Source organism: Solanum lycopersicum, chromosome 5 (genome assembly GCF_036512215.1).
Source record: "Solanum lycopersicum chromosome 5, SLM_r2.1".
In the NCBI taxonomy this organism is placed as follows: Eukaryota; Viridiplantae; Streptophyta; class Magnoliopsida; order Solanales; family Solanaceae; genus Solanum; species Solanum lycopersicum.
This window is the reverse complement of record NC_090804.1, coordinates 14,311,663-14,324,591: the sequence shown is the minus strand read 5'-3', so window position 1 is coordinate 14,324,591 and position 12,929 is coordinate 14,311,663. Positions and strand designations below refer to the sequence as shown.

The following is a 12,929-nucleotide window of genomic DNA, read 5'->3' as shown; positions in this document are numbered from 1 at the left end:
TGAAGTAAATATATATTAATCAAGACTTTAAAATAATCATTAGACTATTGGTGTTATATCAAATAGAATTCTAAACTTGTAAAATAAATGATTTTGATCTTTATTGAGTTTTCAGTGGATAAAAAATCCATGAGATGTTCAAGAAGGGACTTTTGAGTGATCAAAAGTTATGGTGATTCCATGCTACCTTGAAGTTTTATTTATTCAACTTTCATCTTATTGAGGTATTCAATCGATTAGTAACATCCAAAAAATAATGGAATGTAGTGGAATGGTAAGTATTGTACTCAACCTTAATCAAACGTTTGGACTTGGCAAGACATCATTTAATCCAATTATTAGAGTGACATATGTTATTTCATTGAAATTCAAGAGATGTGTTTTTATATTTAATAAATTTATCAAGTACACAACTAATTATATAAGATGTATAATATTTAGATTTTGTATGTAGATGCCTTGAATAAGAGAAATACTCTCGCAGTTAATGAAAAATGTTTGTACCACTTTTTGAAAACACAAATATAGACAATGAATCAATTACACATCTTTTTGAATGACTTTGGTGATGAACAACTATAGTAAAAAGAAGATTTAATAACAAAATCCATAAACACTATGTTCAGAAGTAGATTATTGACGTAATTTACCTCCGCGTGAAGCACGGGCATTTAAACTAGTTCAAAAATAGTAAATGAAAATGGTAGAATCAAAACTATATTGTTTCTTACATCTTTCCCAATTGACCTCTAAAAATTAAAATTTCATTATCTATTAAATCAAAACAACTCAATGAGAAAATATATTCATTTTTATGAATTTTATACATATCAAACATAACTAAAATAGGGAAATATTATGTGAAGCAGATTTATTGAGGACAAATTAAAAATGAAAAAAAAAATTATTATGCAAGATAGAGAGGGGCTGGTTAAAACTTTTGCAATATACGTTCAACTCATCCCACACCCACCCCATTGACATTTCTACTTAAGGACACAACAGATTTTGTATTTATGGATAATTTATTTAAAGTTTGTATCTTCTGTTTTCAGTTTATCACGAATAAAATCTTGTTTACTATTTCTACTTTCTGTTTTCAATTTATTTAGTAAAAATCTTGTCTACTGTTTTTGAACACAATACCATCATTTAGAAAATATCTTGTTTACTGTTTCCAACTCATGCATGTAGGTAATTCTCATTGCAAAACTGCTAGACAAACCCACCCTACCGTTCAAGGTTCAATTGTACAGACAAAAGGTTCAAAGAAGAACTGTCGGTGTATATCTACTCCACACTACATTCATTTTTTGCTGTGCTAAGTTAGACAATCCGGCACGAAGAAACCACTGGAACCTTGTGGTGTATGCAACAAACTGCAAGGTTCCTGGAAGACCAAAAACAGCTATAGCTCGAGGAGTTTCTTCTGTTGAAGCCTTGCTATGCAGGGGAAAATGATAAATGAACAATCATTTCTAGTCCAGTAAGCTTTACTTATTTGACCCAAAGTCACCAGGAACAAACACGGGAAGTTGATGGGAGGCTGCATCCCTTCTGAACCTGGATTCGCGAGGTAAATTAAATGGCAGCCTTTCTTGGCTCTCTCTGGAGCCACAGCCTCGCTCATTTCTCAGCCCATCCTTAATTGGACCACGCAAAAGTGGACCACCAAAGAATATGGACTCTCCAGTATACATAAGCTTTTCTGACTGCTCGACTGGAGGTTTCGCAGGAGGCTGTGAAGGTTCTTGAGGGACAGGGACTGGGCTCTTGTCATTGCTAGCAGATGCAGCATTTGGATTTGATGATCCTCCTTGCATAGGGGGCCTTATACGAGCATCTGAAGCTGATACCGGAACCGAAACATACCTTCCAGCTTCTTGGTCCCAAACAACAGATGTTCGTTTAACATCTCTGAGTAGAGAAGCTGCTGGGGCAGCAGCTGAAAGTAATAACGGATCGGTGGTACTATTCCTCTGCATGATTTTCTCATCAAATTCCGAAGAATGTAAGAGGTGATGGTTATTATTAGGTGGTGCAACCCGAGTCGTTCGGGCCCTCTCTGGGACAATGCCGGCATTGAGATGGCCTGAACTGTGAGCTTGTGGGAGAGGGCTTAGTGTGACTGACTCATGCACATGGCTGGGACTGCTAAAGCTACTGATGCTGTGAGTTCCAGTTTCATACTCATCTCGGCTACCTTGACTAGGAGCAAGTGAATTCCTTAATTCATTTCTCATATCTCTATTTCCTCCAGTATCAGCACTGATACTGCTTCTGACACTCATATTCTCACTGGAACTTAATTCAGTATCAAAACGACGGTTATCAACAGGACGTAAAACAGATGAGGATGCTCTAGCTTTTGCTGCGGCTCTCATTGCTTCACTTGAATCCAATTTGGCAAGTTTCCATGCACTGATCTTAACAGGCCGCTTAGGTCCCTTGTTTCCCTTTTCAACAAACCCAGCTGCATCTGGATCAACGGTTGATGGGATCATTCCAGGCTCTAACTGAGGTGCTACTTCTTCCTGGTGAAATGCAGGGTGACAATTCAGAACATCAGAGTTAAATAGGAGATTACAGTTAAATATTGAATAACTTGCAGCTATAGAAACATGGGAAAATTTTCATGATTAGAACACAAACATGGAGTAATTGCAAGCAATTTGTCCAGTGTGGTACTTATCCAACTTTTTTAGGAAAAATCAACTGCAAACTAGCAACAGAATTTGAGTTATAGCATCATCGTTTGATAATGCTTAGCAGCTCTGAGAAATACGTGACTGAAGGTGCATATTTCTTCACTGTTGTTCAGCTGCAGGCCTGCAGCATGGGTCTCTCTCTCTCTCTCTCTCTTTGCAGTTAGCACCTTCATCAAACTGGAATCACCTATTTCTTAGATTTCTTGGTCTACTAGCACATTCTAAGGTTTGACTCTTTTGTTGTACTACCTCTTGCATCGAATGCCCCCTTTGGTTATATGCACTTATATTTTGACTACCGCTTCTGATTGTTGACTTTTCCTTAATTATCCAATCTTTTTGTACATGTGATGTTTCTACTACCGAGAATAATTTTGGTTTCATGTTCATGAGGATATCAAATTTGATAAGCATAAGCCTGACCATTGGAGCTTCTTGGCTCAAGCTTGAAGAGGTTCACACCCAATTCATTACATGATGAGTCAAACAAGAGCATCATTCGGAGAATGCACACGTGTGACTGAGTTATTTCTCAAGCCCCCTTTACAATGTAAATATCTATTTAAGCAATGTGGGACATCAAACTGCATTACATCAGGTATAACTGTTTAACCTTAACCATTTAACTTAGCTATCTATCATATGCATTAGCAGTATATACTTTGAATAAACAACAATACATCTTTTTCTTCCTGGGTAAGGCTAATAATACATGTTCTTAGTAACATATTTCGAGAAAAGCCATGCAAGAAGTTTAGACATCAACAGTAATAACTAATAAGTAATACATATTTCTTAAATGTATGGAACACAGAAAGTCTAAAAGCAACAGTAAAGTTTTCAGATCAACAAAAGCCATCACCCATCTAAAATGGATAGTGAAATGGCAATCAAGCACCAACTACTGCACCTGTGTCTCAAGTTGAGTATAGGCCTCGGAAGCCAAATTATTGGCTATTTATGTTTGACACCTGCCCTCTCCCATGTAATTGGGGAGAAGTTGACGATGATGGGAGCTTGAAGTAGTAGTGGGGATGTAGCAGCTTTTGAAACACTGAATGCGGAACTAGGAGACAAGAACGCAGATAAGAAGTTGTACAGGCTCGCGAAGGTGAGGAGAGGAAGGACCAAGACTTGGATCAAGTGAAGTGTATCAAGGCTGAACTATGAAGAAGGCAAGATGTTAGTGGAGGAGACCCTAATTAAGCAAAGATGGCAACCATATTTTCACAAACTTTTAAAAAAGTAGTAGGGGACAAAGACATTATTTTGGGTGATTTGGAGCACTCTGAGAGACATCAGAAACTTCAGGTATTGCAGGCGTTAAGGTTGAGGAAGTGAAGTGTGCTATTAGTAGGATGAGCAGGGAAAAAAGTGTCAGGTTGAGTAGGTGAGATTCCGGCGGAGTTTTGGAAGAGCACCAATAGAACAGGTTTGGAGTGGCTGACTGACTTGTTCAATGTCATTTTTAAGACGGCTAAGATGCCCAAGAAATGAAGGTGGAGTACAATGGTTCCGTTGTACAAGAACAAGGTGATATACAAAATTCCAACAACTAGAGGGGGATTAAGTTGTTAAGCCACACTATGAAAGTTTGGGTCAGAGTGGTGGAGATGAGGTGAGAAGGGGTGTCTCTATTTCCGAGAACCGATTTGGGTTCAGGCAGGGCAATCGACCACAAAAGCCATCCATCTTGTGAGAAGACTGATGGAAAAATATTGAGAAAGGAAGAGGGGTTTGTAGATGGTGTTCATTGACCTTGAGAAAGCCTATGATAAAGCCTCAAAGGAAGACTTGTGGCGATGTCTAGGGGTGAGAGGTGTACCAGTGGCTTATATTATGGTGATAAAGCACGTGTACAAAAGAGTTAAAAAACAAGTAAGAACGATGGAAGGAGACTCAGAGCACTTCCATTGTGCAGATAGGATTACACCAGCGGTCAACTCTTAGTCCGTTTCTACTTGCCATGGTGATGGATGTATTGACGCGAGATATTGAAGATAGGGTGTCGTGGTGTATGTTATTTTTGGATGACATAGTTCTGATGTGATGCATGAGGTAGGCATGGAAGTGAGACTTGACAAAAAATATCCCCAAGTAAGATAGATTCAAATATCTTGGGTCTTTAATTCAGGAGAGTGGTGACAGAGACAATGATATTAGAGAGTGTATTAGTGCAGCGTGGATGAACTGGAGGTTTGCCTCTGGAGTCTAGTGTGATAAAAAGGTACCGCCGAAACTCAAGGTAAATTTTATCGAGTGGTGGTTCATCCAACATTATTGTATGGAACTAAGCATTGGCCAGTCAAGAACTCCCACGTCCAAAAGATGCATGTTGCGGAGATGAGGATGCTGAGGTGGATGTGTGGTCATACTAAGAGCATAAGATTGGGAATGACAATCTCCAAGATACGGTGGGAGGTGGCTTTCTTGGTGGACCGAGATGGCGTGGACCTGTGAGGAGGAGATGCATAGACACACCAAGGATACTTTCCTTTGTAACCGGTCACAAAAAAATGTCACCTTTCTTTAATCAAAAAGAATTTAACTTTAAAATGATTGAAAGTACTCCAATGAACATACAAGACCATTAAGATCAATGAAAGCTCAGATACCGCCATTGGTTTTTTAAAAGATGGCAGAGTAACAAAAATTTAACAAACATTGAAATTGTCTCACAATATCATTATTAAGAGAAGGACTGTACGAGGGCTTTATTAGCCAACTTAAAATCATAATATGCAAAAAATCTGCATAACAAGAATTCAAAAGAACTAACATGTCTCAAAAAACGAATCTATCCAATAGAAATTTAAAATTCAAAAAAGTAGATGCATTCTTATCCTAATGAACTTATTATGCTAAAATAAATATTACTGCAGTAACTGGAAACAAATTCAATAAGATGCATTCTTATCCTAATCAAGTAGATGCTCACTAATGAAATTCATGAAAGTTTGGAGTTTCAAAAGCTAAAAAATAATAACTTAATTTCTCTGGGTATAATAATTATAAAATGAATGTTTGGGGCAGCGGCAATGGAAGTTGTGAGACAGCGAAGCGACTAGCAACTTTTTATATATCATAGCATCACACAAACAAGAAAATCGAATGGAAAGATTTTGTATCAACAAAGCATACGTTCAGCATGATGTAATTTTGATCAAAATAAGTACATTGAACCTTCCTCTTTTATAAGCCTCAACTTTTTTATCACACATTCAGATCAAGGCAAGGTGATATACATAAATTAAAACTACTCAACGAAAAACATAGCTTCTAAGTATTTAATGATACCAAATATAAATTCCAACTTAAAATTATATATTTTATCTTACGGTTATACTTGTCATTCATCTGGCCCAAGGTTCACTGTTAGATATCATTGTAGAAGAATGGAGCAAAGGTTTCAAAACGGAAACATAAGAAGGATAAATCATCCTCTCTGCCTACCAACAAAGACTTGGAAGTTTTCAGTACTTTAACTTCTCTAGTTGTAACTAATACCTGATAATCAACAAACACCCTAGGAGGGGTGCACCATGCTCCTTTGTATTGAAGTCCCAAAGAACTGCCACCACTAAAGCCAGTTGTAGCTGATCCTGATGGAGAGTATACAATGTTAGGCTGTTCTTCATCTACAGATTCTCCCCCAGGTGCCTCACTCATGGCTCTCATAGCAACTACATACTCGTATGTTGTAATGCCCTGATAGGAAGATCATTTTGAGAGAGAATCAGAATAATTTTCCAGTTAGCTTCTAGTTATGAATCACCCAAATGTGATCTCCAAAAAACTCAGTTTCCTCTTTAATATATGCACCAGTTATGGTAAAAACTCTAGGCATTTTCAAAGCAAAATCTCAAACTTGACAATTGTCTCAGAAACTTAAAGTTCCAACTCATAATAGAAAGAGAAAACAATAACAATCTACCTTTCTTATGAGTATCATGTGGAAAAAGAAAAGCTCTCCTAAGGGCACACACGCTAGCAATGAAACGGCAGTACATACAGCCTGCATAAAGTCAATATGCGTCACAAATATAACAGCATTTTATTTCATCAACCAGTCAGAGTAGTAACCTCACTGCAAGTTGTAGCTCAAGTAAAATACCACAACAGTTGCAAATGGGGCCAGTGAGAAACCATTCCCTAGTCTATCAACTATTTCAGCCTCCATGTTCTTTTTGTTCACAAAGCATCGTACCAGAACAGCAATTCCAACTCCAGCTTCAGTAACAAGCTGCAAAAGAGTGTGTGAATGATCCACTAATAAAAACACAACCATTTCATTGCTAACCAAACATTTCCCTCGAACATACCCAGACCAAGCTGGTAGCCATCAGTGATATAAAGGTAATATAGTTCTTCCTCCCAACACAGTTGTTGAGCCACTGCCAGTTTGATGAATGTGGTTAGTTTCCTGGTAATAATTTGAAAAAGTGGGCTCCATAACAGAAATCAGAACAAGAAGTACCATAGATGACTGAGATGTATACCCGACAATGATGATCAAATCCATCAACACATTTATCACAGCTTCGACAATGTTTACTGAATTTGCGCACCTGCAGCACCAAGCAGTCAGTATATAGATGAACATGCCTAAAGTGCATAAGCACAAATATAAATTGGTTGTAATGATTATACATGTCCCATGATGAGGAATCTGCACTAAGTCATATGTCTAAGCAACAAAACCAGGAAAGAAACAGGAGCATAAAATGACTATCTGTTGATTTGTCTGGCATTCACATAACATACATACCTCATCCACTTTTATAAACTACCAGATCTCTCAATTTGTACATTATTGAACAATTTGTTCAGCAGATCATGTTGTCAAATAGTCTATGAAGAATTGAAAGTAAAAGAATGGACGAATTATATAGTAGAATGTACTTCCAAGCACGTAGGCTATGTAATATAATGTACTCAATTGTGCAAAATAATCACTTACCTTACTATGCATAGAGAATTAATAGTTTACAATCAAGTAGAATAAGATCCCTACCAGAGGAGCCCCTCTTGCGTATTGTCAATTATAAGAGACAAACTCCCTATTCTTTTCTCTATTTTCACAGTTCGATTCATGAAAGGACAGTTCCCAATCCAAATTCCAACTTGAAATCCTCATTAAATGTCTTTCTTTTGATTGGTGAGGGCATACTATTCAGTATTTACATAGAGACAGTCGCATTACAACAATGTAATGACCTCAAAAAGAATCTATCATGGCCCCTGTGTCATTTGAATTACCATGTTACACCAAGCAAAGGAAAAAAAACAGCAAAAAAACTAGCGACTGATTCCTTTTTGCTTTAAAAAATTCTTGTGTTCGCTTCCTTCCAGATGATCCACCATATGACTTAGGGCGGTGCATTCCAAGTTTTCAGCTTTTCCTTTCCCAGTACTTCATCTGCCAGCTTTGCAGTAGTTCCTTAGTTGTCTTAGGCATTTCCCAGGCGTCACTGAATGTCATTGTCAATAATATATTAAGTTGCACACATAAATATTGTTTTCCCATGGATTATATTGATATTAAGATATCTCCATAGCATCGTGCCAACATATTTGGTCCACAATTTTAAGGTTAATTTCAATCTTATGCTGTTATTTATGTGAATTGCTAAACTGCACATCCAAGACTTTATGGGCTAAAGGAAATTTCTGCTCTTTTGGCTTATGAAACACGTCATGACTCTAAGAGCAATTACCAAGCATAACTTTTACAACTTTGGTACAATGCAAGTTTCAAACCATGCCATCAAATGGTGAAAAGCACATGTCAAAAACAAAATAATAGATTAGCTACCTCAGCATTGCACAATGTGCAAAACAGAGCATCTTCACCTGTCCCTTCCTCCTCAGCAGCTCCATCCTCGTTGCGGCAATCCTCGTGCACAAATAAAAAGCAGAAAACTCCTCCAATTTTACAACAAGAGGAACTTCTGGTCAAAGAAACCACTTCATTACCTAGTCTCCCTGCTTCTTGTTGACCTTTCTTGATGGATTTAGCAGCAGCAATGGATGTTCTTGAAGCTGACGACAGAGAAGATCGTGCATCATTACTAAGTTCATCAAATTTTCCAGACCGATTTCTCGCAGAAAATCCATGCTTTGAGTTGGTATCATTCATTTTTCCAGAATCAAATTTAGACATTATGCCTGGATCTGCAGGATTGATTGCAGTACTCCGAACATAAAGAACAAAAACAAGCAATGCCTGCAATATGACATATATAGGTACTTCAACTTCAAGTAACCTACGTTAGAAAAATATACAAAATAATAGTTCCTCAGTTCCATCTTTTTATGGCTATTTGACGGGATATGGAGATTAAGAAGCTAATTTGATTTATAATATGGTAGTAACAATTTTTTTTTCCAGAGTTCCTTCATTTTCTTTTTAAAAGATTATATGATTTTGAAAGCATCATATAGTTATTTGAATTTGTCCCATAGTTAAATATTTATACCTTGGGTATGTTGTTGTTGTAGTCAAATATTTTGGGGATGTCAAAAACAGAGTTCGTCACATAGATTAGGACAAAGATAGCATGCTAAATAATGAATCAAGATGGAGATACATGTAATAGAATCATAGCAATTTCTCCACAGCACATACAGATAAATTACTCCAATTCACATACCACTGGAGAATAAACTGCAATAGAAGCATACTCCCAAAAGCGTCCTCCGAGGAAAGGTGAGAAGAAAGCATAAAATGCAACCGCTAACAAGCAAAATACAGTTATAGCAACAACCTACACAAAGAGTCCAAGATTTAGTCCATATTGAATAGGCACACAACCGAAACATTTAACACAAAAAGATCGACTTTATCTAAAAATAGACTTAGAAAGGGTAATGCCCCCACCACCCATCCACCCACCTATAGAACAGCCATATCCAATACATTCTGATAGCAAATCATTGAACATGTATAATTGTTGCAAGAGAAATAAAAATTGAGCTCAGTAAAATAAGTTACCAAGCAATATCAGGATTATATGGCTAAAAATTATTCCATTATTGTCACAAGTTTAGTCAATGACTAGAAACATGATGCATTTCTCTTTCTACTTCTAAAACACTAAGTACTTAGAGGTTGTCCGTAACAAATATCGACCATTTCCCTTCATCTCAGTAATTTTTTAATTGATATTCCTTCATTTAGGTATTCCTAACTCATGTATTTTAATTTCTAACTGCCGGGGTATGGGGATCAACCTATCCAAAAAAAATTGAAAATCATCTGTGCTACCATCCTTATATCTTCATATCATGACAAGCAACGAAACTTGGCAATATTTTAAAAAGGGAACCAAGTTTCGTATTACAAATCCCTAGTTGTTATCAATTTGAACAGCAACAACTTTCTGATCCATACAAACTCATCTACGATTGCATTTATCTTAAATGATATCTATGTGAGTTTTTTACCATTGACAACTTAGTTGCCTTAACCTACCCTTGTTTTTCCTCCCATATTGATAAACACAATTTCATTAATGTACAAAAACAGAAACCACCTTAGGATAATATATTATCTAGTAATAGCTGTGCTCAACATAATTGCTGGACAAGTCTTTAATACTTAACTACTCAACTAGTTTCAAGAATGAACCATAAGTGTAGAGATCAGAAGGACAAGAATGATCAAATGGGAAAGCAATTGTCAACAGAAATCAGCTGAGAGATAGGAAAAGCACAGTCCAGACCTGAAAGGTATGTGCAGGTAGCTGCCATCCATGTTTCCTCACCATAATTCAAACCCCCAGAAGCTCTTTTTACACACTTCCTCTCAACAGAAACAAGTGAATTAAATTTTCACCAATTAACTCACTTCTTTCTCCCAGGAAAAACAAATAAACAAATACCAAATCTTGACAACCTTTCTGGAACAAATTTCAGTGGTTGTTCTTCATAAGCCCTGACATTCTCCAGATTTACAAGGGAAACGGTTCTTTCACAAAAAGGCAACAATGCTTTAAAGATGGGCAAGAAAAGAAAATAAACCAAGAAAGCTTTCCCTTTTTTCCCACAACACCCAGTAGATAAAACCCACTTTTTTTTTCTCCAAACAACAAGATAAAAACCCTACTACCCTTCTGGTTCAATTTAGCAGTACTTCCATACAAATCAAGAATCTACAAGAAAAACATTTCTTTACACATGAGAAAAAAGAAAGAAAAAAAGAGGGGGAAGAATGTTAGGAGAATACTACTCGTAAAACATAGGAAAGAAAGGTAGGATTAGTGAGACAAAAGGGTACAAATCAAGGGACAGAAGAGTTGACTGTAAAGAGCATGTTTTGTTTTTGGGTTCAACAAAAGAGTGGTTGTGAAGTGATGAAGGGAAGGTGGAGTTTTCTTGGTGGAAAGATAGTGCAAGTTTTAATTAGGACGGCCCCCACTGTATCTTATTCTTCTCTTTTGCTTTTTTCCTTTTAGCTGACCTGACAAATTAAGAGCCTGTTTGGCTCAGCTTAAAAGCTGGTCAAACTGACTTAAAAGCTGGTTTTTTACTTATTTAGCTGTTTGGCAATACTCAAAATAGCTTATTTTAAGCTAAAAAAAAACTTATTTTAAGTCAAAAGTTAAAAGCTGGGGTAGGGGTACTTTTTTTTTAGCTTATAAGCTGTTTTAAGTTGACCACATTTTTATCTTTTTGTGCTTACTATTTTTGTACAATCTCCAAATTACCCATATAACCCTAACATTTCTTTCTTCCATTTTTTCCTTTTCACGTTTGACATAACAACTTCAGCACTTTTATCCAAACGCATAACTGCTTATTTTAAAAATAAGTTTCAGCACTTTTAAAAGTAGTTTTTTAAAGTTGCTTTTATTAAGCCCATCCAAACGGGCCCTAATTCTACCAAAAAACAACATTAGGCCAATTTGGTTCAAATTAACATGCTTTACTAAACGGACAAAACAAATATCTTAATGATGAGTAAAAGAAAGAAATTCTTAACACGGTGGTTCGAAAAGATCCTACATTTACTTGGATTAATTTTTTCAAACGCATTTTTTCGCGTAGTCTCAAGGCAAGGTCCATCAATATCACACGAAAATATACTAGCTGAGGGTAATTATCGTGGGGTTTAAGCCTCAATACTTTAGCATATGTCTCAATGTTTTGAATGTAAAGCCATAATTTTCTTCAAATTTAACGAAATTTGCTTAATAATTTTTTAATTATTAAATATTTAAAAATAACTTATATAGTATATTCTCAAACCTAAAAAAAAAACCTCATAAGTAAAAGATCTCTAATTATAAGTCCTAATTTCATACTTCATTTGACCCTTTTTACTTGCTCTTTTTTACTTGCCTTTTTTTTACAAATCAAGAAGAAACAATATTTTTGCATATTATACCCTCAAATTATTTAGCAAGTTAATCTTTTTTAAAGGTAGAACTTCTTTAACGACTAAGTGTAGACACATAAATTTTATAGGATTAAATTCATACAAAATTTGAGTTAAATCCATGTTCATTTGGGTTGAGTGATAAATTTGGGTTTTACAAATAAATTAGTCAATTTTGTTGAATTCAAGTCCAAGGTCCCTTTTACCTTGAAGTCCAAACTCGTGTCACATGTTACAATGACTAGGCATCCAAGGCCAACAAGGTGATGTCACTTGTTGGTGCAAGTGCATATTCAACTTTTGTTTATAGGCATCGGTGTTGTAACTCCCGTATAAAAAAAACAGACTAGAAATTTGTAGGTGTAACCTACTGTCACATCCGGGTTTATCCCCTATACGTAATCGGCGTCATCGTCCTCTTTGAGGACTAATACAAGCCTCTTAGTTTACATCATTACATTCATAGGTCAAATTTAGCGGAAAATTTAAAACTTTTCAATACTTCTACTTGGAGGTTTACATAGCCTCTACACACATACACACACACACACAAAGATTACTTAGTCTTCTACTTTTATTGCACATATGTATATAAATATAACAGTCATAATAGACGTCTCATCTCATAACCATCTAATAAGAGTGTAATAACTTGGGCATAACCCATACATCAAAGTAAGAATGTCTCACATGGGCTATACAATATTTCATACTAAATGAAAAAGAAAGAACATAATAGTCTTAAACTCAAAACAACTCCATAAAATAGATAGTAACATCGCCCTCGGAAAGTGAGGACCTACCCTACCTTGATGAATAAGAGATCCAAGCCTACTTCAAGT

The 12,929-nt window shown here is 36.1% G+C and overlaps 1 protein-coding gene across 1 annotated transcript; it reads right to left on the bottom strand.

The window, feature by feature from the left end:
• Nucleotides 1–1,130: 1,130 nt before the first annotated feature.
• LOC101254488 (probable protein S-acyltransferase 19) lies at nt 1,131–11,168 on the bottom strand. Its single transcript, XM_004239199.5, has 9 exons — nt 10,433–11,168; nt 9,362–9,475; nt 8,524–8,934; nt 7,208–7,276; nt 7,031–7,102; nt 6,823–6,951; nt 6,643–6,723; nt 6,216–6,416; nt 1,131–2,534 (listed from the first exon to the last, which is right to left on the bottom strand). The coding sequence occupies exons 1-9, from the start codon at nt 10,475–10,477 to the stop codon at nt 1,494–1,496; spliced, it is 2,163 nt and encodes a 720-aa protein (XP_004239247.2). The 5' UTR covers nt 10,478–11,168; the 3' UTR covers nt 1,131–1,493.
• Nucleotides 11,169–12,929: the final 1,761 nt, after the last annotated feature.

What these genes read in the sequence shown, in the direction of transcription:
- LOC101254488 (XM_004239199.5), bottom strand. Translation starts at nt 10,477, where the DNA reads ATGGTGAGGAAACATGGATGGCAGCTACCTGCACATACCTTTCAG. An exon ending in TGGCTACCAGCTTGGTCTGG is followed by an intron (nt 6,952 to 7,030) that starts GTATGTTCGAGG and finishes ACTCTTTTGCAG; the next exon opens with CTTGTTACTGAAGCTGGAGT. An exon ending in ACATGATACTCATAAGAAAG is followed by an intron (nt 6,417 to 6,642) that starts GTAGATTGTTAT and finishes TCTTCCTATCAG; the next exon opens with GGCATTACAACATACGAGTA.